The sequence below is a fragment of the Vidua chalybeata genome, chromosome 3, assembly GCF_026979565.1.
Source record: "Vidua chalybeata isolate OUT-0048 chromosome 3, bVidCha1 merged haplotype, whole genome shotgun sequence".
Classification (NCBI taxonomy): Eukaryota; Metazoa; Chordata; class Aves; order Passeriformes; family Viduidae; genus Vidua; species Vidua chalybeata.
The window spans coordinates 37,509,166-37,536,651 of record NC_071532.1 but is presented as its reverse complement, the minus strand read 5'-3'; the positions used below and the strand labels follow the sequence as shown (position 1 = coordinate 37,536,651).

At 42.3% G+C, this 27,486-nt stretch overlaps 1 protein-coding gene across 3 annotated transcripts in view; it reads left to right on the top strand.

Annotated features, from left to right (window-relative positions):
* Nucleotides 1-1,522: 1,522 nt before the first annotated feature.
* The window catches only part of VRK2 (VRK serine/threonine kinase 2), a 40,544-nt gene continuing 14,580 nt past the window's right edge, over nucleotides 1,523-27,486 (top strand). For 2 of the 3 annotated variants that reach the window (XM_053938340.1, XM_053938339.1), the window contains exons 1-7: nucleotides 1,585-1,817; nucleotides 10,596-10,651; nucleotides 11,135-11,204; nucleotides 11,561-11,648; nucleotides 11,780-11,888; nucleotides 13,125-13,217; nucleotides 19,617-19,749. In XM_053938340.1, coding sequence (XP_053794315.1) covers nucleotides 1,682-1,817; nucleotides 10,596-10,651; nucleotides 11,135-11,204; nucleotides 11,561-11,648; nucleotides 11,780-11,888; nucleotides 13,125-13,217; nucleotides 19,617-19,749 — 685 coding nt within the window. In that variant the 5' untranslated portion in view covers nucleotides 1,585-1,681. Of the gene's footprint in view, nucleotides 1,538-1,584; nucleotides 1,818-10,595; nucleotides 10,652-11,134; nucleotides 11,205-11,560; nucleotides 11,649-11,779; nucleotides 11,889-13,124; nucleotides 13,218-19,616; nucleotides 19,750-27,486 lie in introns of those variants that run through there. The other variant, XM_053938338.1, reaches the window with a different exon arrangement.

Genomic DNA, 27,486 nt, shown 5'->3' with positions numbered 1-27,486 from the left:
CTTTGATTCCCAGGCAACTATTTCGAGGTAATTTTCTTCTGGAAAGATCCTTTACCCCAGTAACACATAATACTGATAATGGTGGTGGTTTCTTTATGCTGAATTGGGCATCTGTGGTTGCTTTTTTAATAAACCAAACACCACCCTCCTACAGTCTGTTTTGACAATTGTTGTTGACAAAATGCTTTATGGAGATTTTGAATTTGTTCCCTTTATGGAGCTGAGCTTTCTGCTGGTGATTCTTCAGCTGGTCTTCTAAATATCGATAAAACCACAGAGCCTGCAAGACTGATGAAGCCAAAAGGGTTGTTACATAAAGGCTTAATTTACTGATGGCAGTACGGGCTTTGCAGTCATATGTTATTACTTTTAAGTTTACTTGCAAATTATGTGGTTGCTGATGGTTTGGATTTTGATAATTCTTTTACAAAAGGCACAAAATCTTCCTTTAAAAAATATGCTTAAACTTTTAAGTTTTATACCCTCTTTTCTGGAAAAGGACTTGTAGTCATGGTGTGGTGGTTCCCCCTGAGGTCTGCCTAGGTGGTGTGTACCTGGGTGAACAAACCCTATCGATAAAGCAAAGCTTGCACAAAATGGTGGCTCGTGATCAAAGCTATGCCCTGGGATCTTGGCGAATTAAAACTCACCTCACAATGTCCTTTACTGCCAATTTACAAGGGGATGGGGCTGATCGACTCCTGGGTCAGCAACACATCTCCTCTGTCCTTGCCTGGAACCAGCCTGAGGTGGCCATTACCTCCTCCACTGTGCTGTTCTGGAGTGTTTTTGGGTGGAAATGATTACCGTTGACCTCTGCCAGGAAGATCCTGAGGGAAAACCGAAGTGGCCTGAGTGAAGCGTGGCACCATGACAGTTCTGTGACTTCACTGCACCTCCTGAAAGTGCCTGGAATACAGGCTGGTTTTTTGTTTTTTTTTTTTTTTTTTTTTACTCCAAATCCTGTCAGCTGAGATTTCCTTTTTTTTTTACCTCAGGCATGAGACCGTCTGATCTCCTCTATGCACGAAATATTTTTTTTAAAGTTCCTCCCTGGCGAAGCGCAGCCTCAGAAGCGGGAGAGTGGGAACGCCTGGGGCTGATGGCAGCGGACGCCATCTCCCTCATGATCTCCCTGCTCCATCTCCTTCCTCCTCCGTTCCCCTTAATGTCCCTGCTCCTTCGTCTCTCTTCTCCCGGAGCGAGGAGCCGGAACGCCCGGGACACACCGATTTCTCCGGCACCATCTCCGCCCTCCGTGACCCCAAGAGGAGGCGGTGGCACCTCAGGGCGGGGCCGATGGGAGGCGGGAATGGCGCGCGCCCCGCCCCGCCGCGCTGAGGACCATGAGGGGGCGGCTGCGGAGTCCCCAGGCCCGGCCGGGGCTGTCCCGGCCCTGCCCCGGGTATCCCCGCCCCGGGTATCCCCGCCCCGGGTTTCTCGGCGGGAAGACGGCGTCCCGCCACCCGTTCCTCCTCCTCCTGCTTCTGCGGAAGTGCCCGGCTGGGAAGTTTGCGGCCGGGGGGGCTCTGTGGAGGTGGGTGAAGGGGAGCGGGCTGAGGGACATCGCCCCCTGTTCCTACTCCGTGCTGCTGGGCAAAGCACATCGAGGGATATTGTATCTTCTGGCAGCAGTTTTTCAACAAACTTTCTCTTTCGTTTTCCCTTCCCTCAAGGTACGATGCCGCCCAAAGGTCCCGGCAAAGGCAAGCTGCCAGTCCCGCTCCCTAAAGACATGATCCTGAAAGACACCGAAGGAAAAACCTGGAGGCTGGGCAGTCAGATCGGCCAGGGAGGATTTGGCCTGATCTATTTAGGTAAAATACTGCTAATAATAAGAGGGTGACTTGCAAAACGCTTTGTAACTTCCTGAAGTGGAAAAGGCAGTAACTTTAAAAAGTGTGGTTTATATGCTGGTGGTGATCCTTGTTCAAGTGTGGTTTTCTGAGCTGTTGTTCCTTCTCTATTCCTGCTCATGGTGCAGAGTGCTCTCCATGGCCTGTACAGCTCATTTTGCTGGATACTAATGCGATTTTCAATGGATCTTGGGTGGGGCAACCAAGGTGCCACTGTGTCAAAGTACTGCCAGGTGATGCTTTTCAAAGTAAAAGTGCTTTTCTTAGCCAGGGTTTTGGCCTTATGCCAGCCTCGTGCTCTGTAGCCCTCTTTCAGTTTCTGGTTATTGGAAGTGTTATTTTCTGTCCAAGAGTAAATTAGTTTGTATCCAGGAAATAAAACAGTAACAATACTTAGCTGGGTGCTGCCTCTGAATTCACATCTTTTCAGCAGAGGTGGAAATGGTGTATTTACTCTGGCCTAGATAAGTTCCTGTGGTTCCTTCAGTCAGTTTGTGCTCTGTGAGGAGTGAATAGTTCTGAAAGGCAGTTTGTAAAGCATTCTGGGTCACTGCAGAGGGTGTAATGTATGTTACTGCTGCTGGTCTCTGTGAAAGGGCAAATCCTCTGTTCAAGGCAACAAGGTCTCTGTGAAAGGGCAATCCTGTGTTATGAGCTTGTGTGGTTTGGTTTTTCTTTTTTTTTTCATAGTTCACAGTGTCTTTTTGGAACTAAGTTGAGCTTGTATGCAGCAGTGAAAAATCACCTAGAAACCGTTTACTGCATTGTCCCTGAAGCCTAACATGATATTTTTTGAATTACAGAAATGTTAACTCTATTTGGAATATTAAGGCTTAAAACTTAATAAGCAAGTCACTCCTATACACAATCCAGCTTCCTTTTATGTGGAAATCAGCTACACATACAGTAGCAGTACATCCAAGAGGTTCCTGTAGTGAAGTTTCTGGTTTGGTTTCCTCTGGAATTTCTATAGTTCACACTATTCCTCACTGCTCTGCAGACAGAACCAGTGGGGATGACAGGGGTTTCAACTAACGGAGGAGATAGAGAGGTATCAAAGGGTAGGGCACTTGTTAGAGTATTTTTTTTTTCCTTTTGGTGTATCTTATTACCTTATTATGACCACCTTTGAAGCATTAGTTGGTTACATTTGAGAAGTGCTGTGAGTTGGGCACATGAGAGATGTTGCCATGAGAAAATGGACCTTAGCATGAGCTAAGAAGTAAAGGTCTCTGGGTATTTCCACTCCGAGATAAAGGACAGGAAGATGGGAACCTGCAGAAGTCTCCCACACACAGAAAGGTATGAGGGAACTGGGGATGCAGTGCGGAAAGCAAGTTTGTAGTGAGTGTAGCTCTCTGTGTGTAGGACCAGTAATACTGTGTTCCTGAAACACTCAGAATATGGCTCTGTCATTTCCTGCTGCAGCCAAATCTCACGGGACCTTGAGGGTGGCTTAGCACGTGAGATTTAGACAGTTCCATGCAGATTTGAGTTTTCTGCCTGATCACAGAGCCCACCAAGGTGATTTTTTATATTGAAGTGGTTGTTGCAGTTTGGCTGACACTGAACTGAGGTGGAGAACAGTCAGTGGATTGGAATGAGAATATCAAGGGACTCTTGATATTACTATTCTCTGTTTTTTTGTAAAAGACAGCATGGCTGAGGAAATGCAGCTGCCACTTTTGTAATGGTATTTGTGTTCATTTAATCCCTCCTTTCAGGAGGAACAGTGAATGCTACCTGCAGCACTGCGCTGAAGGCTCAGATCTCCTTGTAGCTCATCAATTAAAGAGAAAATGGACATTTATTCCTAAGTATTGACACTGAAGCTTTCTCTTTTTTTGCCCACCTCTTGATCTCTCATGTGTTTATACTAAAGTATACCATTCAGCAGCTTCTTGGGGCCTTGATGCTACAAAAATCAGCTGTCTTTGAGAACCAGGGGGAGTGAAGTAGATGACAAATTTTTGTGATTAAGATACAGGTGCTTGGAGACACCCCCTTTTCTCTGTGCTGTTCAGACCTGTTTTTAGAATGTCTAGAGCAAGGTGTGAGTGGACCACTAACTTTCAGAGAAGGAGCTGTAGAGAGGTGGGAGACAGGAGGTTTGATTGCCTGCCAGGTATGACGAGCACAGCCCTTTTATGAAAGAAAAGGTTAACTTTGCCAGCTATATCTTTTAATAAGTATTTTTACAGTAGCAGTGTAAAGATTTTGATGTGGTTGTTATAGCTTAATTTCCCATTAAGGGTATTCCATACTCCATTAATCTATAACAACGTTCTTGAGAAGTTTTATGGTATCTCTGCAAAATCTATTTACTAGGGGTGCATTTTGTGGAAGAAGGTTCTGTTCACTAAATCAAAGCTGCTGAAAGCCATTTACTGACCCTGGGTCCTAGCATGCAAATGTAGGGCTTTGGAACTTCTAATTGTGTGCATGATCTTCAGGTTCTGGTCTGCCTCACAAATGCTTTCCCTTGTTTTCTGATTATTCTTACTCTTTCCAGTCTATTCCAAATTGTTGTTTTCCTGGTGCTGATTTGCTTTCAGGTAGAGCTGTTACCCCTTTGATAAGGGGAGCAGAATGAAGAGCACCTGTGGAAAGCTGTGACATTGGTGGTCTCACAACTGCTTTGTAGCTTTGTAGCCCTGTGGAGAGCAATGGAAAATGAACCATGAGCTGAGGAGCCTTACATTCCCTCATTTATCTCTCTGATCACAGCCAGTAATTAACACCAATCTTTATATAAATCATTCTCTAGTCCTGCTGCAAGGACTCTATTAATACACAATTTGGACTGAAAATTTAAATGTAGAAAGGTCACACAATGTTTTGTTAAGATTCCTCTGTCACGTGAAGCCTGCTGCTATCTACTTGCAGGCTTCTTTCTCATGGAAAGGGATGGTTCTGAAAAATAGAAATGTTTTTTAAAATTTATGTACAAATGTTTGTTAGATGGTGTCCTTTACAATAGAACTTACTACACTGTAAATGTATTTTAATTTTATGAAGCTCAGAAAAATAAGTGTTGATAAAGTTGTCATTGAATTGTACCCCACTTGGAGATCAGTACAGCCAGTGCACTCTGCTTTCCTTTTGAGGTTTTTTTCTCACATTTTCAAGGAAGAGGGAAAGAATTTCTTCCTAAGCAGTAAACAGTGATTAAATGTATGAATATGGTCTTTTCATACTAGCAGTACAGTGAGCCCTGCTACTGTTGGAGGTAAGGAGAAGGTCTGGTAGGGCCTATTCTTTTAAGCTTGGGTCATAGTGCAATCTCACTGCTGATATTATGGAAATCAGGCTGAGGTGTGAAAGAGAGTTTGTTTCTGTTTGAGACTAATTTCCATGGATAATTTGTATAGTTGTGGGTGGGAATGTACCTCTGTCAAGGAAGAGAAGCATCAATGGAAGTACACTTGGTCCTATTGTTCATTCCTTGGTTTGCTTGGGAAGCTGCTTTAACAATTGCCTCTGGGGAAACAAAGTCCTTCAACAGTTGCCTAAATTAAAATAATGCAGCAAATTAATTAAAAATGCAGTAAAATTATACCAAAAGATAAATTCAGCGTGATTTTTATTAGCCCAATGGAAGGATGGATCATAATGGCAAAGCCCTGTAATTGTAAGCACTATCAGATAACTCAGGATAGGGATGGATTTTTCTCAACTTCAATATGTTAAAATACCTGCAGATGTGAACCTTAGAGTGAAAATAAATTTGTTAGTAGACAAGCACCACTTCAGGAAGGGTCTTTGTGTCTAGTCACTAATATTAAACTGTACAAATAGAGACACTGCAAGCGCCCAGCTGTAGGCAAACTAAATCATAAACTTAGCATGATTTTGCTACTCAGAGGCTACTTAGGGCTGACTGACCTGCACCATCTCTCACAGAGAAAATATTCCTTACCTTTACTAGTTCTTGCTGGTAAGTACTTCCTCTGGAATCTTCCCCCTTTCTTTTTCATTCCCCTGTAAGCTGAAAGTCCTAACTTGGAATGTGTAACTCATTTTCACACAGTAGCCAAAGCCTGTTACAAAGCCTGCAGAGGTCATTGCTGTTACACTGTAGTGTTCTGCCACATCATGTGTTGGCGATTCTTCTTCCACATGCTGAGTAATGCTGGGAGGTCAGGAGAGCAGTTTTGATTGATTGAATTTATTTACTATTTACTTTCAGTGGGGAATGTAGGAGGAGCTTTGGAGGACAGCTAAGGTACCTGTTGCCTCACAGAGGGCACTCCTTCAGTTGTCTTTGGCACCTGTACCCTGCTGAAATTGTCATTGTATCTTCTGAGTGGGCACCATGTCAGACCAGCAGATGGGCTGCAGCAGAATCATGCCAGAAAACAGTTTGTGCATCAAGTTTTAAATATTAGAGGCCTGGGCTCCCATCTGAGAGTGCTGTAAGAGCAGGCCATGCAAAGCTTTTCTGCCTGGGGTTAAAGGATGTGTCATCCCTATTCCAGCTTGGAGTAATTAACTTTGAAAGTCAAACAATTGGCTTCCATTAATGTGGCATATAAAACTCCGGTGAGTCAGGATTAAGGTTTCAGCGAAACACAAGTAAGAAATGTTGTGAAATTTCTTTACCAGTACTGCTTGCTTTTAACTTGGAGGCATTTGGAGTTACCTGCAAAACAACAGAGCAGTTGAACACTATTTTGTCCCAAAATCAGTTTAGTTTGGTCTTCCAGAAGGTGGGTCTTATGGAGGGTTATCTATCTGTAATCTGTATAAAACCTCTCTACATTCTTAAAGCTACCTGGAATAAGACTCTAGAATAAAACCTGGTCAAAAATGCTGCTCAGCAGAGTCTGTCCAGGAAATGATGCTGCATCCATAAAGTAACAGAGAAGCAGATTTTCCTTCGGCTGCAATGAAAGTGGGGTTTAAACACCCTTCAAACACTGAATGTTTCAGTTTTTGGGAAATATTGGATATTGCAGTGCCAGGGAGGGGGAGGCAATGTGCTTTGTTTGCCTTTAAATGTCTGCCTTAGAGCCTTCCCTATGTAGGAAATAGATGAAGTTGTGTTTAATAGCAGATGCTGCTTTTTGCTTACTTGCATATATTTTGTTTTTAATAATTCTTTTGCTGCAGCTTGGGTCCTTTTTTATCGTTAGATACTCTGAGCAACACTCCTTCCCTGCTTTTACTCATTGAATTTAATAGCTCTTGGCTTGACTTGAACAGGGTCAGAACTTTTCCAGCTTTTTTTTATAGGTAGCCTGTAACTTCAGAAATGTGGTATTTTTGAGATTAGTTTTGATTTCTGCAAAAACTAAGCTGATGTATCACTCCTCGGGATCAGCTAATGAATGGAACAAAGCAAAAATAAAATAGTAGCAACTAAAGAACTTCTGAAAATATTTTTATTCATGTTTCCCAAACAAATATATCCTCAAAATATCCAGCAGTGGCAAAGACACCAGCTGTGGACAGGAGCAGGGCTATTTCTCCAAACTGCCAAATCAATGCTGTTTTCTTTTCCACTGTGTAAACTTTGTCAACAAAAGTGGTTCTGTGAGAGCCATTGAAAATATTTCACCATATTCCAAATGTGACTGCCACAAATTAACTGCTAAAACTACAACAAGCACGTTTGAACTGGCAGAGGGAATTGGCACATTCCTCTGTCAGGCTGCAATTGTGCTGTGTGGTTGTAGGAAATGGCAGCTCAGCTACAAACACCCTTTTGTTACCATAGCTTGTTAACATTTAGAGAGTGCCATTAATTAAGGATGTGGCACTCAGCAACAAAAAGGATGAAATCCATGGTTAAAGTGCATGATAAGGCCACAACTGCTGTGCTGGGTGAAACCAGGAAATCCTGGACATGGGTTGATTCCAGGTGAGACTTCTGTGCAGGCATAGCAGTTGGAAATCATGGCTAGAATGTGAATCTTACTGCACTGCTTTAATTCAGAGGGCATTTTAGAGCTGTGTTCCCCACACTGGTGTGGTAGCTGTGACTCTGGATTGAAGGGCAGGAAGGGAAGGCAGAGCTGTGCCCTTTGCCTTCTGCAAATGTTTTGTAAGACTCCTCTTGGCATGAGGTGAAAATAGCCACAGCCTCCTTCATAACTACATCCTGCACCAGTGCTGCCAGTTATGCAGACAATGGTTTGGGTTGTGTGCCTGCATCAACACCCCCCTCCTTAAATATCAGGGGTTGTGCATGTCTAGTTGACAAAAGCAGCATAAGCTGGAAACTTGTGCACTTGTTATGCTATTTTAAGGGTTTTTTTTCAAACATAATCTCACCATATAGTGCTCCTGGTACCCTCTGTGAATACTTATCTGCCATCCGAGACCTCCTGCCTATCAGCACTGCTCTCCTGCAGAGTCTCTGCTCACTGTCCTTCAGTCTAGCATTAACTGATTGTAATATTATAAATAGCCATGTGCTACCACACAGAACGAGGCTAGCACATGGCTAATTACGAGTATACAGTAATTAACTATGAGCTAAACTCGCAGGAGAGTATGTGGTGGTGGTCTATGAGGTATGTAATCAGACTGTTAAACCTTGGGAGCCTTTCCAGTCTGTTAAATAACTATACATAGTAATGAGACAATTAAAAAAAAAAAGTATTTATGGACAAAAATATAGTCTGTCTTTTTTCTGAGCTGTGACTGGAGTATTGCTGGTTGACATCTGAATGGGTAATTAAAGTGGTGTAGCAAAAGGTGCACAGACAACTTCTGCTCATCTGTATGGATGAGACTGATTGTCCCAGCATTATCTGTGTAAGAAGTTTAGTGTTATTCCTGGGGACTGTTGTGCCTTGCTCCCTGTATGTGCAGTAAAAATACCTCTTCTTTTGTACACTTGAATGGAACTCATTATGTGGGGCACCTGTTTCAGTATCATGTTGAGCTTTGATGTTTCTCCCTTTTCATTTTGTAACCATTGCTGGTTATGTTTGGGTTTATTTTCCTTTAGGATGTGTGACTTTCATTGTGACTCCAAAAGCATCCAAGGCGGCACAGTGTAAGAACCACAGGGGTGAAGCCCTTTTGCTGGTCTACCTCCTGTTAATTGCTCCTCTTCATTACCGTGACAGCTGTTACTCTGTTCCAGATTACCATGAATGAGGCCTCTCTTTATAAAATGTCAAGAAGTCTACAGGGAAGTTAGATTAGCCTCTTTCAAATACATTTAAATTTGATACTTCCTTACACCTATCAAACCTCTGTTAAGTAACTTGGTATTGAACTACATTTTCTTATCCAGAGGTTCTTTTCTGAGATCTGTGCCAGGGAAGGCAGCACATCAAATTCTGTTTGGGTAATGTGATGTTGTTGAATGCAGTGAAAACATATGGGATGTGCTCCTTTTGCTAATGTCTTTTATTAACACATATTCTATATGTGCCAGAGAAATATGAAAGACATAAATGCCTATGCCTTAATTCCCACTTAACTACAATAATATGGTAGGAGCAAAATGTACCAAAACTTCCCTTCTAATAGATTTAATGTGTGTTCTGGATGTGACTGTTACTTGTGTGAGACTATGGATAGTTCACACCTTTCAGATCTACTGTTTTAATATTTTAATTTTATTGTAATGTGTTATTAGTACTGCAACATTCACATGGGGAAGTGTCACTGGGGAGCCTTTGGGTGTTTGGGGTGTGTACCCTGCCAGATTCAACCCAGATGCTGAATAGAATTGAAGGAAGATGGCAGCTGAAGGCATCTGTTCATTGTAGAAGTATTTTTATGCCCTGACCATCAAAAAAAGTAAGCTTGGATGGTTTGATTAGATCCAAGTTTACTTGATTTTTATTATGCGGATAAAAGGGGTCTATTTTTGTGTGTTGTGTGTTCAACTCATGGTTGAAGTGTTTCACACCTGGACTGTTGTTGGTATTTGATCATTATCAGAAGTTTGAAAGGGACACTTATTTCCTAGGAATTGTATTCTTTTTACCTTTTTTTCAGTGATGATTCTAAAAGATGATTTAGTCTCATTAAATTTTAATCCCAGTGTAGCTCTATGTAGCTTCAGTAGTATCAGAGAGAGCTGATAGTTCTCTCAGGGTCAGAAGAAAATAGGATTGTATTGTCTGTGCACAGAGGTTCTGTCTCCTGGGCTGTAATTGGCACATGTAGTCAATTATTGTTTTGAAATCTCTACTTTCACTGAGAGGCACAATCCCTCAACTCCCCTTTAGGCAGGTGGTGGCTGTGCTATCCCTAACTTAGGCCAGTGTCTAAATAATGCCAGAATAGAAATCAAGGTTCTAGGGCTAAATTAATTTGTGATAGAGGAAAGCAGACAATCCTGTCTAGAGGCATAATGTAGGTCAGAACTTTTAAGTGGTGTCTTTGTCACGACAGTAGATTGACAGCAACCAAATACAGTGGTTTTCCAATTGGCTGGAATGACTTCAACAGGGTCTGTCCTAATGGAATGGCTCATTGTGATGCCAACATACACTGAGGACATCCTGCTTATTCCTTAATTAACATCCAGGGGAAACTTCTGAAAACAGGGCTTCAAATTGCTTCTCTACTTGTTGATTAAAACTTCTCTCTGTGTGTTGGTTTTGTTTTATATTTCTTTGAACTTGGCAAAGCTCTGACCTTTAAAAGCAGGAATTCAGACTATCTTGTGGTGTGTATTTTTGGTTGCCTGACTCAGTGTTAGCACAGTCTTTACTTGCAATTACATTTTGTTGCGTACAGCTTGATCTCCATCTCTTTGTTCCTTTACAGCATCCCCTCAAACTCAGGTTCCTGTAGAAGATGATGCAGTACATGTCATTAAAGTGGTAACGTGTAGATCTCATTTCTAAATAATTAACTTGCATGCTGTTCTTTCTCATAATTATCTATCCTTATTTTCAGCATTGGGTCTCTCTTGCATGCTTGCTGCTTTTGGTGCTTTGGGTTTTTTATATCCTTTCCCTGCTTGGGGATATATTTGGCATTTCCATGACACACAGTATTTCCTTGACTTGGTTTTTTTCCTTGATTACAACCCCTCAACAGTTTAGTAAGGAAATTTAGACTTGATCTCAAACACACCTGATCACCAATATTTCTGAAAATAGTGTCTTAAATTATATCTGAAAGTATCTGTGTTGGTTATGAAAATGCATTTCCAAACAACTTTTCTTTTTAGCTACTTAATAAAATTAAATTTCAGGTGACATGGAATCTGGGATATGGGAGTATTTCTTATGTGCTTTTCTTAAGAAACTGTTGACTTTCTAATGCTTTTTATGATACCAAGTTTATTTGTTTCTCAACAGGAATATCTTGAAAATGGCCCCTTGTTTTCTGAGCTGAAGTTTTACCAGAGGGCTGCAAAACAAGAGCATAGTAAGTAATGTCTCAGCTCTGACTCAGGTAGGTGTAAGGATAAGTCTGGGTTTAACTACTTTTGTTAAGAACTGTTGCTTTTGAGCTCAAAAGTCAGCTCATTTCATATACCCTGAACCAGTGCCAGTTGGTGCTGTGGTAGGATTGCTGTAGGTTTTGTTACTTGGATGTTGGCCTTGTCCTTTCTGGTCAGAAGGGAGAACAGAAGCCAACCAGCCAGAACAGGGCCACATTTATTATGTGCACACCAAGGAACAGACTCCAGAGACAGGCCAGCCCTAGGACAGAGAAAACACCCCAAACCTGGAGTTCTCAGCTGTCTTTAACCCAATGTTATGTTCTTATTATTATTACAGTAAGAAAATGGATGAATCTCAAAAAAATAAAATGTTTAGGAATTCCAGTGTTTTGGGGATCAGGCCTGGCTGAGTACAAGGGAAAAAGGTAATGAGATAAATGGTAATTAAGCCTCAGTTTGACTGATGACCCATTTCCAAAAATGGAGATTGGACAATCTGACACAAATTTGCAGTCATGTCTTAAAGGATTCCTCCCTTTTCTGTATTTCCTGATAGCTACAGGTTCATGGTCATGGAGAGATTGGGGCAAGACCTTCAAAGAATCTTTGAAGATTGTGGAAGCAGGTTTAAGAAGGAGATTGTTCTGCAACTTGGGGCACGAATGGTATGTTCTGCAACTTGGGGCACAAATAGCACAGAGAAAGAGAAGAAATTGCTGTGTCTCAAATTTGCTGAGTTCAACTACAGAATCATCTTGCTAATACAGCTCCTTTAGGTGGCTGCTGAGTTTAGAATTAAACGTGTAAATGCTATCTATTTTCTTATTTCTCTGGGGTTTTTTAGGAAAAAAAGTGTTCAGTGGAAAATCAAGACTCCCCTACAGACTGAAATTTGGTCACACCAATTTTTTTTTTCTAATAGGTTAAAACACAGACCATCCACTTCAACCTGTGTGTCTAGACTGAGATGTGTAAACCTATTCTCATGTTTCAACATGTATTGATTTTTTTTCAGTGTCTGAAGGGTATTGTATTAGACTTCCATATTTGTCAAAGTTCACAATTGCATGCCTGAATGCCAAATTTTCAGTGTGTTTGCTGAACGCACTGATCATACAGGCCAGGCAGGATTTGGCCAGTCTGCAAATACCAGTTGTGTTCTCAAATGGGTGTAGACTGGACATTCCAACAGGAAGTTACATATGTGCTTTTTAGTAACATGATTGATTTGTGTTGTGAAATACTGTGAAATACTGCTATTGCTGAGCAGAGGTGGATAGAAAATGGAGTAGAGGCAATGGTCTTAAGTTAGAGAAGAGGAACTCTTAGACTGGATGCATCCAAAGCATCCCTTTAACCAAAATAATATATTTTTTTTAATTGAAGAGCTTTCATAGTCATAAATTGATAAACTTGTAACTGTTTGTGCTCTCTAAAAGTCAGGATTGGCTTGTCCTTGTATGAGTTGCCCAGTGCAAATGTGTTTTTTAATAATAATTAGAGCTGTTGTGCCTTAGTAAGGAGCTGGAGGTGTTGATGCAGGAAGGCTGTGACATCATATGCTGGTCATGTAATAACTGGCAGGATCAAATGTATGCCAAACCTTTAGAACTGATGGAATATGATCTTTCTAAGAGCTTGGTGTTCTCAGCATGTCCTCTGGTATGTGTAAAGTACTGGTTTAATTCTTGCTCTATGATTTAGAAGCCGGTACTCGGGTAGTTACACAGGGATCAAGCAAATTCTGGCTTTTTAATGCTTTGCCATCATTAGTCCAAGCCAAACTTGTCAGCTCAGTCGGTGTAGCCCTTGGTTCCCCTAAGTGAGAAATATTTGGTGGCAGTGTTAAGGGCAGAGTGGAGAAGCTGATGTTCTCTCCTCTGTTCTATACTCTTTCCTAGTTGGATACTTTGGAGTACATACATGAAAATGAGTATGTCCATGGGGACATTAAAGCAGCAAATCTTCTTCTGGGCTACAGCAATCCACACGAGGTGAGTGTGTTTACTTATCTGCACTTTTACTCTACTGTGTTTATAACTATTGAAGAGTTTTAAGTTTTGCAAATGTTTTGCTTTCACAATTCACATATCAAAAGGAGTTTGTGCATGAACATTCACATCCCCTCACAACAGATCTGAGAATGGCTCTGTGGAGCTTGAGGGCCAAGAAAGAAGCCGGACAAGCTGTGCTTTGTTCCCTTTGTGTTCTGCTGACTGAGATACTGTTATGGATGACTAAACTAATGAAGAGGATAAATTATAGTACCTAATTGCTACTCTAGGTTATACCAGTTAAAGGATTGGATGTGGCCCATTGTACTTTCATTCTGGGAAGTTCTAGATTTCTAATAATGCCATGAATTGTTTCCATGCCCTAACTCTCCTGTCCTGCTCATTGTAGTGGATAGAACAGGTAAGCAGGATTAAAGTTGCTGTTCTCTAACACTTTGAAGCCAGCCTTGAAATGGAAGTCTTTGGGTGAAATGTTTTGAAACAAGTCTTTTAGTCCTGTCGTATTCTACATGCTCGTCTGATGTCTTTTTTTTTTTTTTATTCAGGTAATAAAATCTAAGTATGCTTTTTAAATTGGAAAAAAATAATTTAGGAAAAAAGGACATCTCCAACTTCACTTAAATATAATTAGCTGTAAGCAATACTTTTTTTCAATTTTGGTTTCTCTGCTGCTGTGATAAAGAAACAGATCTTGCAAAGCAGCTCACTGCCATTGTAGGTGAACCACTTGAGTATATCTGCTCTTTTTAAAAGCTTCAAGTTAAATGGCTGAGTCAAATTTAAGTTGTCAGCTTTCCGAGAGACATCATTTGAAACGCAGCATGACTGTTTAAGACAACCCTGGGTTTATACAGTGGGAGCAGCCAGTGCATAATCACAGTTTATGGTGCTCTGCTGAATCCAGGGGAGGAGGCTCTTTAGAGCCAAATTGATCTGCAACCATTTGCATAACTCAAATGACTTTTCTTTTGTCTTGGCTATTGTATATTTTTATATGACAGTAAGAAATACTGCTGTTTTTCAAGTTGCAATCGCTTTGGAAGAGTCCATTTACAGTAATCATAAAATGTTAAGACTTGGAGCTGACTTGGAATTGGACAGATTGCTGGACAATTTTCTGATTTGTTTCATGTGTTATTTGTATAAAGATTGTGCTGTACTTGTAATTTGCTTTAATGATAGTAAATTCATTGACAGATTAAAAATAAGGAGCTTGTGAGTTACTGGACAGAGGTTTTAGCCTTTATTTTCTAGGGTTTATTAAATAAAAGAAATCAGTAGATGCTCCAGTTTGAATAGCTCCTAACTCAACATATACAAAGTGTATGTCACTGCTGGGAGGTTTGCTGTAGAATTTTGTTTCACCAAAATTTCTCTTCCACTGAAATTATTCTATAAAACATTTTAAAAAGTTCCCATTCTAGTTCAGAAGTGCTAATGGGAAGAATTTCTAATATTTGCTTGTATTTCTATGGTTTGAATTGAACTTTCATTCCTGTATGTGTGAAGTGTTTGTGCCACCTTTCTCGCTCTGCCAACACAGTGAATAACTCAATTGCCTTGGTCTTGTTTTTTTTTTTTTTAATTATTTAAAAGGTAAAATGATCAGCCTAATCTTATAAATAGGGAGTGAGAGCATCTAGCCTGTGGCAAACTTCAACTCAGGAATACAAGCCCAGGGGCTTCTGTAGCTCCAGTGGGAGTTGGCATAATAAAACTGCCTGACTAACGATTTCTGTTGTGCGGTTTTTCAAGAGTTCAATGTCAGTAGGTTTTTCTCTTTAGGGTCTAGAGATATAGAATATATCTAGGGTCTAGAATATATTTTCTAAGAGAAATTATATTGTAGGTGTTCTGGAATTAAAGAAACTTGTTTTTAAAAGAAAACAAAAACTCATCTCTTAAAAATAATATTTAATTCAATTCAAAATATAATTCCATATTCTGTTTTGGTAAAGAGAGATAAATCTCTGTTCAAAAAAGCAGGTGTACCTTTATGCTAAACTTTATCTTTCTTTGCAACTGCAGAAAGTCAGTGACAAATTTGCATGTAAGAATACACATCAACAGTTACTAAATGACAGGAAAAATGCCATTTTCCTGTGTTAGACTTCCTGCTGCTGGTCTCTCTCTCTTCTGTAAATTAACCTGGTGAATTTACACCATAGCCAATAAATAAGAGTCCCCTTTCTCAAAGGGCATGTGAAATCCATACTGCTATCCCCTACTTTCTGTGGCACAGCAGAGAAACAAATAAAGTAAAGGTGCTGTCACTGTGTGACCTCCAAATGATGGTTAGAAATGGGGAGAGGCTCCCAGTGAGTGACCTCAAAGACCTGCACGTGTGCTCAGCAGGAGGCAGCGAGGCCATTCCCTGAGTTACAGGTCACAGGATCAATTCTGCAGTCAATGGTTCTGAGCACGGACTTGCACAGGGACTGCCAAAGCAGCAGTGATGGACTGAGGGGAGTGCACAGCCCATGAATCTCACAGAGGCCTCAAAGGAAACTTGAAGTCATCAGACCTATAAATTACAGGTGAAGCATAGTCTCAGCGCTGTGGAGAGTTAAAGATAATTTGTTGCGTGGTCCCAACTGTTTGTATGATAAAGCAGAACAAGCAGCATTGATAGAGACTGAAAGAAATTTAAATCCATTCATCTCATTTAAAGTGTGATACTAGTAAGAGGGACGAATGGCCACCAGACAAGAGCTTAGAATCTGCATTTTAAATAAATAAGGTTTGGGAGATCACCTCTTGCAATCACCTTGTAGTGTTTTTTCCCCATGGATTTTATGGGCAGATGTGTTGCAGACTTAAGTCTGTTTGGGTTTAAAAGCTGTGAATTTTAATTGCATGTGCACCTCAGTCCTGATTTTAAGTGTTTCTTAGACAAGAGTTATATTACAGAACTCTGACTTGATTATCAGAGATAGAAGAATACAACATTGTTTCAGAAGATACAGAAATCATGCACTGATCTTTTGGGAAAAAGTTGCATGAAAGCAATTCTGACTTCAAGCTGCTTTTCATTGTGAGGTGAATCGTGGTGATTCCTGCTTTTTAGCCCACTGGGACAGACTTGCTAAAGTGCAGGTGAATTGAGAAAAATTCAAATCTTCTCTGTTCTCCTTGTGCCCCTTCCCCTCTCTCTGTTGATAACCATAATGGACCTCAGTCTGCCTTTACCCTTTTTGTAGTCCAGTGCCAGACTGAACCTGACAGCACTCTGGCCATTAGCAACCAATCTGCCTCTTATTAGTAGGTATCTACTTAATTATTTACAGGCATGATGTAAACCTAGGAATGGAAACACACTGAGAAAATCATTGTACTTCATCGTTCCAGCAATAAATCTCCTGCTCTGTCCTTCAAGATAAAGGGAATACCATGAGAATCCAAAGGGCCAGGCCAATAACTACCCAGCTCAGTGCAATTACATATCATCACGTGTCCAAGTTGTAGGAAATGTGTATGTTTAGCAGATATTTAGCACTTCAGACACCAAGCACTGTGAGGGAGTCATGCACAGAAAGAGGAGAGAATGGCTGAAACTCTGGCTGCTTGTGCTCACAAATAATTATTTGTGCCTGTGATAACTCACTTGACCAAGATGGGCACATTAACGTGTGCATGAAATTAAAGGTGAATATGTGGCTTGTGGTTTGTAACAAAAATATATTAATAATAGACCATGCTAAGCCCTGCAGAGCCTGGTGCAAACTGGGCTTTGTAAAGAAGAGAAACCTGAACAAAAACAAGAGTTAAAATAAGTGAGTGGGAAGGAGTGTACAGTGTACCACAGCTAAACTCAGCTGTTCTGGCCTTATGTCCCTGCTACACCTTCATCATCCACAGTACCTTATCTCATTCCAGTATCCTGTTTGTCTTGATTGCTCTGCTCTGTTTTTTTTTTTTTTGTTTTTTTTTTTTCCTTATTTGTTTTTTTGTTCCCAAAAAAAGCATGCAGATAAAAAATATTTATGGTATTGAAACACCTACTAAAACTGCCTTAATTTTTCTCAGTATATTTCTTTAATACTCATCTGCTTTTCCCCTTCCCCATACCCTTAAAAAATCCACAACAACTATAAACTTTAAATGAGCTACTTCTACCATGTTCTGAGCAAATTTGGAAGAGCATGCAGTATTACATTATCAAAAAGTGACAACTAGCTATAAAGAACTATATATCTTTTTAATGATGAAAGGGTTATAATGAGAATTGATGAAATGTAATTAATGGTAATTTAAAATAACACAGTCATTCTGATAATGGTTGTGGCAAGGTTGTAACAGTGCCTTGCTGGTTTTGTACAAGCTGAGGGGGATTGATTTTTGTTGGTGGCCAAGAGGCTTTGCCTTGAGAGGCTGTCATGTTTATGGAAAAAATCTGATGTGAAAATTATGGAAGTGATAAATGGCCCAGCTAGAAACAAGCTGAACTGGTAACTCATGGCCAACTTTTGAGGAGAACTGCTGTGATCAGATGTCAGGATCACCCTGCATGTGAGTGGCTTTAAGAAGCAGTTGCTTCTTTATTTCCAGATCTTTCCATCTTCAGTCAATGCAGGATAACTTAAATTTCCTTCTCACTTCTAGGGGATTTTCAGTATAAATTGAAAACTGCTCTGGTGATATGGCTACTGAAGATATTTTATGTAAATCCATTGGTTAAAAATGTACTGCATTATGGAGCTGCCTTAAGAATAAAAAAGTACATAGTTACTGGGGCGGGGGGGAGGGTTTAAGTTTGACTAGCAAATATTTGTGGCTGCTTTCTGGGTGGCCTAATTTTCTTTCCTAACAGTTGAAATCTTATTTTAATGTAAGGCATAACCTTAATTTTTAAAGATATTTTATCTTCTGTCTATATGAGATACCTGCTGAGTCTGGGAAGGATGCACCTCCTAGGCTCCTCTCTCCTTCCCAGCCCACAAAGGATGCTGAAGACTCACAGAACTTGGTTTTTAGGGTAGTTTGAGTAAGTTCTCTGACTGTGGGCTCAGTTAGGGCAGCACCAGAGCATCAGAAATACGCCAGAGAATGGATGCAGGTGAAAATCAAATCAGTCAGCCCAACCAAGCTGATGCCCTGTCCCAGATTTTGTAGCCATCTATGCCTCTGGTCTTTAATTTTGTATCCCAGTTTGGCTGGGCTGTCAGGTGAGAAACATCATCAATAATCTTAAAAGCCACCCCCCTGCAGGAAGTGAGCGCTGCAGCCCTGCTTACACGCTCCAGATAAGCTCAGGTCCTGCAGCAGAAACAGTAAAACCAAGAGACCAGCAATCCCAGGATTTGAAGCTGCCTGGAGCACAAACAGGAATCAGTAGTTCAACAGAATGTGCTACAAAGTAATGCGTTAAGTTTTCTTGAGGTATTTTGTTTGTTTTTTGCCTTTACTAGAACTGACATAATTAAATAGCAAATGAGTGCCAAGAAAGTTTATTTTAGAGTTTTTTAGGATAAACTGTTTTGTAGCTAAAGAGGAAGCTAAGCTAAGATTCAAATAAGATGTTTTTCTTTATCATATAATAAGATTTGGTAGAAGTGATCCATGACTCCAGATGATTTTCAGCTTTTGCCCCTGAAATCTGTGGATGGAATGGTGAATGTGTCACTATTACAGTATACACAATTTGGGCCCAGTTTGTTTTCTCTTATATTGATTTAACTCCATGTATTTGCTTCAGAGTAACTGAGAGACCACAGTTTGGTTCTGTCTCTTTTTAAAATGCATTCTAAATTCAGGAATGGTTTACTGGGATGGCTTTCTGGGTTGAGGAGGGCTGGTTTGTTTTGCTTTGTTTTAGCCTACACTTTCAATAGTTTATGTAGGAAGTTAGTGACAGTGGCATTCCAGAGGGTTGGATTACAGTTGGGCCAGTGCCCAGCAGCCCTGTGGCCACCGGCCCTGGGGCACTGGAGCTCCATGTCTAGTCCATCTGGAGGAAGGTGCACAGTAGAGTTGAATTTGAAGAGTCTCAGCTGCTGGAAAATCCAAATGGGGAAGTGAGTGTGCCTGCTTAAGTATGGGGAGGAAGGGGTCCCATAAGCAATGTGAGGCTGCATAAAAGGCATATTGCAGTTTATGATGTCTGGATGCCCACCTGGAGGGCATAGAGCTCAGGAACAAAATGAAATGACTGAAATCCTGCTCGACTCTGAAATAAGAGTAAAGTAGTGGAAGGATTTAAATGGGGAGGGCAGCTGTTATAGCCCCCAGTTGTACATATTTTATCCTGAGGCACCATTTGGTTTAATAAAATTTAGATCTAAGGCTGTTCTTAACCTATCAGTTTCTTAAGACTTAATTATAAAGGTTATACTTACAAAGGACAAAAGCATTATTCATTTGTCTGTTCATGTCTTCCAGGTTTATCTTGCAGATTATGGACTTTGCTACAGATATTGTCCCAATGGGAACCACAAACAGTATCAGGAAAATCCTAGGAAGGGCCATAATGGGACAATAGAGTTTACCAGCATAGATGCCCACAAGGGAGTAGGTAGGTTTCTTTTTTTTATTTCAGATGAGTGATTATAGAATGAGTAATCAGGCTGTGAGTACTGCTGTACACAGGAGAAGCAGTGTTGGGGATTGCTCAGCCCCTCGTGTGGTGGCCTCCTTGTGTGCCTGGGAATGCTTCCCCAGGGCTGGGGGAAGGGCAGCAGGAGGAGCCCTGAGAGGCTCTGCACACACAGCACTGGAGCAGCCCTGGACAACCCTGAGAAGAGCTCAACATCAGACTTAATTGGTTTATGTTGGGAGGACTGGTTTGTGCTTGCTGTACTGTGCAGAGGCAGGATTTGCTAATGCTGCATTGTCACGGAAAAGGGTTTGGAGTCTGCACTGTCCTTTAGGGAAGGCTGTGTCTGATGTCACCATCTGTGTTATGGGAGGGTATTTCAAGATGACATTCCTTCTGCAAGGAGAAAAACCTTTTCTGAAGCCATAAAGTGTTAACTTTTTGAAATCTTTTTCCAGTAGCCTTTCATATATCTTACTTATTTAAACTCACTTTGATGGTATTGGAAACACATTTGCAGGTAAATTACATACATAGTCCTTTTATTGGATATTGATTGTACTGCCTTGCATTCCAAGGCAGACTTAATTCAACAATTCCCTAATTAGTTAAAGTCATAACCTATGTCTTGTATTCATTTACCATTAATTAAACCTTAGCTGTTTATTACGCTGCAGTCCAAATCCAATAGCAGACCCATAGAGCCATGGAAAAGGGACTGGGAGGTCAATATTGAAAATATATGGTGTAAAGTCCCACTGATGGCTGCATTGTTCACAATCAATATGGTCAATGCAACACAACTTTCTTACTTGCTATGTCAGCAAGACAAAAAGTCAATTCTAATGTTATGCTAGTGAAAAAAATGGTGATTATTGAAAAACTTTGACTCTTGCTACAAAAGAGTGTTTTTGTTAACTTTTCTTTCTACTTTCCCCTCCTTCACCCCTAAGATCATCTCAAGCAGGAGGGATGGTTTGCTGCTGCCAGCTTGGTGAGCATCAGTGTCACGAGTGATAACTGCAGGAATTTGTGCTTGTTAATAGCTGCTGAACTGTTACCTTAAACTAATACTTTCTAACGAGTTTTAGTTGGCACAAACAACTGTATATTATTGCTTTTTCTATTAAAAGGACCATTGATCATGTAATGTAGAGGGTCTTGATAATTTGCTGGAGCTGTTAAAGCCTACAGTCGTTTAACTCTGGTCATTAGGAAAAATGAAATAAGACTGGCAAGTATTTCCTGCTAAGACAACCGCACCATTTCACCTGCTAGAAAATATTCTGTGATGAGGAGACCATCTGTTTTGGACTCTTCTGGCCTTTCCAAGCATGCAGGCTGTTTTCTGGAGACCTGACTCTGCCTGCTTTGCCTGGTAGTGTGAGTGGTGTGGCTGTGCACCAGTATTTGATGTGGATGCTCTTTGAAGGGTAGGTGGAAGCTCCATTGGTGGGCAGGTGGAAGACATTGATGGGCCTATTAACAAGAGATAAGGAAAACTGTCCAGATGCAACTGCTACTCGGATGGTAATAGGAAACATCTTGGTGCTCAGCCTCGGACATTATCCACCCCTTTTCCTATTTCCATCTGCATCATGATGAAACCTTACACATAGTCCTCACTTAAGACTAAGTTTCCTTGTGGTACACAACGGGTTTCCCCATCCTTCTGTATTACCCACCAAGTATAACCGGGTCCTTGAGCAAAAACAATCCCACGGATGGGTTTGTCTTTGCCTGGGGTGGGATTAATCCAAACAGTCTTTCCTAAAATACCTTTCATATGTACCACAGGGACTTTATCTCCATCCACTGTGTGCAAGGGTTCAGATTGGGCAGGACCAGCTCGATTGATGGACCCTCGGGTGTTGACCATCCAGGTAGCTTTTGCCAAGTTCAATTCCCAATTCCTGAAGTTTCCCCCACCGAGTGCCTTCAGGGTGGTCTTAAGCAGTCCATTGCATTGTTCAACTTTCCCGGCAGCTGGTGCATGATAGGGGATATGATATATCCACTCAATGCCATGTTCTCTGGCCCAGGTGTTGATAAGGCTGTTCTTGAAATGGGTCCCATTGTCCGACTCAATTCTTTCAGGGGTGCCGTGTCTCCACAAGACCTGCTTTTCTAGGCCTAAGATGGTGTTCCGGGCAGTGGCATAAGGCACAGGGTAGGTTTCCAACCATCCTGTGGTTGTTTCCACCATGGTCAGTACATAGCGCTTGCCTTGGCAAGTTTGGGGAAGCATGATATAGTCAATTTGCCAGGCTTCCCCATACCTGTATTTCAGCCATCGCCCACTGTACCACAGAGGCTTCATCCGCTTGGCCTGTTTGATTGCAGCGCAGGTGTCGCAGTCGTGTATGACCTGTGAAATGCTGTCTATAGTAAGGTCCACCCCTTGGTCACGGGCCCATCGGTATGTTGCGTCTCTCCCCTGATGACCAGAAGCATCATGGGCCCAACGAGCTAGGAATAATTCTCCCTTATGCTGCCAATCTAGGTCTACTTGTGATATTTTCACCTTGGCAGCTCGGTCTACCTGTTTGTTGTTGTGATGCTCTTCAGTAGCCCGACTCTTGGGTATGTGTGCATCCACGTGTTGGATCTTCACGGTCAGCTTCTCTACTCAGGTGGCAATGTCCTGCCAGATCTCGGCAGCCCAGATGGGTTTCCCTCTACGCTGCCAGTTGGCCTTTTTCCAGCGACTCAGCCATCCCCACAGAGCATTAGATACCATCCATGAGTCGGTGTAGAGATAGAGCCTCGGCCACTTCTCTCGCTCAGCAATATCTAAAGCCAGCTGGACAACTTTTAGCTCTGCAAGCTGACTCCTGATCCACCTTGTCCCTCAGTAGCTTGTGCCACTTGTCATGTGGGGCTCCACACTGCAGCTTTCCATTTCCGAATAGTGCCTATGATTCAGCAGGAACCATCTGTAAAAAGGGCATATTGTCTTTCAGTTTCCGGTAGCTCATTATATGGTGGGGCCTCCTCGGCACGTGCCACTTGCTCCTCTTCTTCAGAAGACAATCCAAAAGTCTCTCCCTCAGGCCAGTTTGTTATGATTTCCAGAATCCCAGGGCAATTCGGATTTCCAATACGGGCGCGCTGAGTGATGAGGGCAATCCATTAACTCCATGTGGTGTCTGTGGCATGATGTGTGGAAGGAACCTTTCCTTTAAACATCCACCCCAGCACTGGTAGCCGGGGTGCCAGAAGCAGCTGCGTTTCAGTGCCAATTACTTCTGAAGCAGCTTGAACTCCTTCATAGGCAGCCAAGATTTCCTTCTCTGTGGGAGTGTAGTTTGCTTCAAACCCTTTGTAGCTCCGGCTCCAGAATCCCAGTGGTCGACCCCGAGTCTCCCTAGGCACCTTCTGCCAAAGGCTCCAGGACAGGCCATGGTTCCCTGCTGCAGAGTAGAGCACATTCTTTACCTCTGGTCCTGTCCTGACTGGGCCAAGGGTTACCGCATGAGCTATTTCCTCCTTGATCTGGGTGAAAGCTTGTTGCTGCTCAGGGCCCCAGTGGAAATCATTCTTCTTGCGGGTGACCAGGTAGAGAGGGCTCACAATCTGGCTATACTCGGGAATGTGCATCCTCCAAAAGCCTTTGGCACCTAGGAAAGCTTGTGTCTCCTTCTTGTTGGTAGGTGGAGACATAGCGGTGATCTTGTCGATTACTTCTGTTGGGATCTGACGACATCCATCTTGCCACTTGACTCCTAGAAACTGAATTTCTCGAGCTGGTCCCTTAACCTTGCTTCGCTTAATGGCAAAACCAGCCTTCAGCAGAATCTGGATAATTTTTTCTCCTTTTTCAAAGTCTTCCCCTGCTGTGCTCCCCCACACAATGATGTCATCAATATACTGTAGATGTTTGGGAGCCTCATTCTTTTCCAGTGCAGCCTGGATCAGTCCATGGCAGATGGTGGGACTGTGCTTCCACCCCTGGGGCAGTCGGTTCCAGATGTACTGCACTCCCTTCCAGGTGAAGGCAAACTGAGGTCTGCATTCTGCTGCCAAAGGGATGGAGAAGAAGGCGTTCACAATATCGATGGTTGCATATCACTTTGCTGCCTTGGACTCCAGCTCATACTGAAGCTCCAACATGTCTGGCACGGCAGCGCTCAGTGGTGGTGTGACCTCATTCAGGCCACGGTAATCCACCGTCAGTCTCCAATCCCCACTGGACTTGCGCACTGGCCATATAGGGCTGTTGAAAGGTGAATGGGCCTTGCTGACCACCCCTTGGCTCTCGAGTTTACGAATCATCTCATGGATGGGGATCACAGAGTCTCTGCTGGTACGATATTGCCGATGGTGTACTGTTGCTGTGGCAATTGGTACATGTTGTTCTTCAACTTTCAGCAGTCCCACAGCAGAGGGGTCATCTGAGAGACCGGGTAAAGTATTCAGCTTTTTGATGTCTTCTGCCTCTACAGCAGCTATTCTGAAAGCCCAGCGATGTCCTTTTGGGTCTTTGAAATATCCATTTCTGAGATAGTCTATGCCAAGGATGCATGGGGCCTCTGGGCCAGTCACGATGGGGTGTTTCTGCCACTCATTCCCAGTTAAACTCACTTCAGCCTCCAATACAGTAAGCTGCTGGGATCCTCCTGTTACCCCAGAAATAGAAATGGATTCTGCTCCTACGTATCTTGATGGCATCAGGGTACATTGGGCACCGGTGTCAACCAAAGCTGTATATTTTTGTGGTTCAGACGTGCCAGGCCATCGAATCTACACAGTCTAATAGATCCGATTGTCCCTGTCCTCTACCTGGCTAGAGGCAGGGCCCCTCTATTCCTGGTCATGGTACATGTTGCTCTCTTCCTGTAAATAGGTTCTTGAGGTTCCTTCAAGAGGATCAGTTATATCATCATTCCTATATTGTCTGGAATTCTGTGTGTGAGAGACTGGAGCAGCATTGACTCTAGATGAGCTTTTTGTGTTAGGTGTTCTTTTTAGTTCACGTACTCGAGCTGCTAAGGAAGAGGTGGGTTTTCCATCCCACTTCCTCATGTCTTCTCCATGCTCCTGAAAAAAAAAACAGAGGTTTCCTCGTGGAATGTATCTGTTCTCCTTGGCTTGGGAACGCTGGCTTCTAATGGCAGAGACTCTTGTTGGTTCTGGTGAAATATGGTAGACTTCTTCCTTAAGTTCCTTTTTCGTTTCTGATGACTCTCTTCAATCAAGTCCCAGACTTGCTCAGCCAACCTTGTTTCCACAGACGAGACATGGGTATGAAATGGGGCGGTGACAGTATCCTCGTAAATTCTTAATTTATTGGCTAAGACGCCCACCCTGTCCTCGCCTTTCCTCCACTGCAGTGTTGCCAGGTAACGGGAGTACATCTCTGGTCCAAGCCGTGCAAATCTCAACCACATTTGCGATGTGCATTGGACACAATCTGGACTCTTAGGAAATCTCTCGTCTTCTGAGAAAATTATCTCCAACACAGCCAATTCCCTCAGGCATCAGATACCTTGTTCCATGGTGTTCCATTTTCCTTAGTGCACCTGGAGGTCTTCTTTAAAAAGCTATCTGTCCCTCACACTTGCGAGCAGTCGCCGCCAGAGGCTGAGAGTTTCTTGGGTTCTCCCGATCCCCTGGTCAATGACCACATCCCGGGACAGTGATCTTGATTTCTTCTTCTGAACGGGGGCAACTACTATTGGTTCAGGCTGCTGTGGTTTGGTGATGGTTTGTGTGGAGATGCTGACGGCACTTTCGGTTCCTTCCTCCTCTGTGTCAGTCTGTGTAGGCATAGACACCCTTGCTTTGCTTTTGGTTTCCTCCTCCGTGGCAGTCTGCGTAGACATGGACACTGTTGTTTTGCTTTTGCTTCCTTCCTCCTCTGTGACAGTCTGCGTCGACATGGATGCTGTTGTGGCATTTTGTACGGACACGGACACTGCTGCTTTGCTCCTTGTTTCTTCTTCCTCAAGAAGACGCTGCATCACACGATGTATGTTTTGCTGCATCACACTATGTAGTGTTTTGTTTCTAAGCATGTTGCAGACTGTGCAGAGAAGACAAAGCAGAACTAACAACAACATTATGCTGTCCTTGGCATCCAGAGGGAACTTAACATTTTCAAAAACTGCTGTGTCAAGCCTGAAAGGTTGGAAAAAATCAATCTTTACCCCTCCCCCCAGGGGCTGGGTGTGGTTGCCGAGGCCTCAGACATAGCAGCCTAGATTACGACAAGCAAACAGAATTGAGCACATATTCCAAATCATGTTCATTGCCTCGGAGGTTATAATGCAATAGACATAATAGATCAATAAAGCAATTCTCATACCATACCCTGGTTTACACATGAGCATTACAACTGCCAGATAATTCCCCACGTTCGGGAAAATATACAGTGCTAGGTATAAGACCCAAAAAAGCATGTTAAGCATCATAATGAATAGGTACTCTCTACAATACAAAATTGTAATTCTGACTTCTCTGAGTACCTTCTTGCCCCACATTGGGCGCCAAAAATATGTTCTGGTTTGAAAGCAAAACCAGTGAGAGACTCCAAGTCAGAAATACAATTTACTGGGAAAAGAGAAAAAAAAAAAAATACACGCAATGATACAAAAGGAAGACCACTGGCAAAGTCAGAATACAACCTGACACCCGCTTTGGCCAGTGTGCTGATGGCAGTCCAAATTGGAGTGGCTGCAGTCCTCTTGGAGTGGCAGATGTGGTTGTTGTGTTTTCTTGGAAACCTGTGGAAAAGGCTGCCTTTCTGTCTAGAAATTCCTGGATTTATCCAGGTGGGAATGCCTAGCTTCTCTCCCTGGGCAGAGCATCTCACAATGGGCTGATGTTATTCTGAGTCACGAGGTGTGTTCTTAATCACCTGTTAAACAGAACTGGCTCCTGGAGAGTGTTATCTCTGAGTCATGAGGCAAGACATTGATGGGCCTATTAACAGGAGATAAGGAAAACTGTCCAGATGCAACTGCTACTCGGATGGTAATAGGAAACATCTTGGTGCTCAGCCTCGGACAGGACTCCACTGAGATCCAGAAAGGTTCCTACCAGTGGCCACTGCAGAGAAACACTTAGGGGTGGTGGGATTGGTCTATGTTCTGACAGCCTCTGGTAAGGCCAAGTGGGATGGATGTGCTGTTCCCATGGCAGCTGCATCCTTGAGCTGTGTTTGGAGTTCTCCTGGAAACAAGTAGGGCCCAACCTGGCCTCTGCCACAGGATCCAACCTACACCATCGGCATTCCTGGATTCGTGGTAGGATCCCATCCCAACCAGGGTGTGGGTATTTGGAATTGAAACCCTTTATATTCTGATTTCTCTGGGCACAACTGCATTGTTTGTTTTAGTGTCACATTGGAGTGTACTCACTGTATTCATTTTTAAAGACCAACCTGTATAAACAGTATTGCATTTTGGTTTGTGGATTGATAATTAAGGAGAATTATATCTGTACTCAGTGTACATTTAAAAAGTTGTTACATAGTTAGTGTTAAAAAGTAATATTTGGATCAATGCATCCTATGGATTTTTGTAGATTTTCTCCTCACTGAGGCATGCAGTCAATACCTAATTTCTCTGGAGATTTACTGCGCTTAACATATTGAGGTTCTTTTAAATACTCCAGTCCTGTGCATTGAGTGTGTAAGCCCAGTTTTAATTTGCTATCATTGATGAACATAAGAGTATGAAGTATCTATGCTGAATTCCCTCCAGCATATATTTG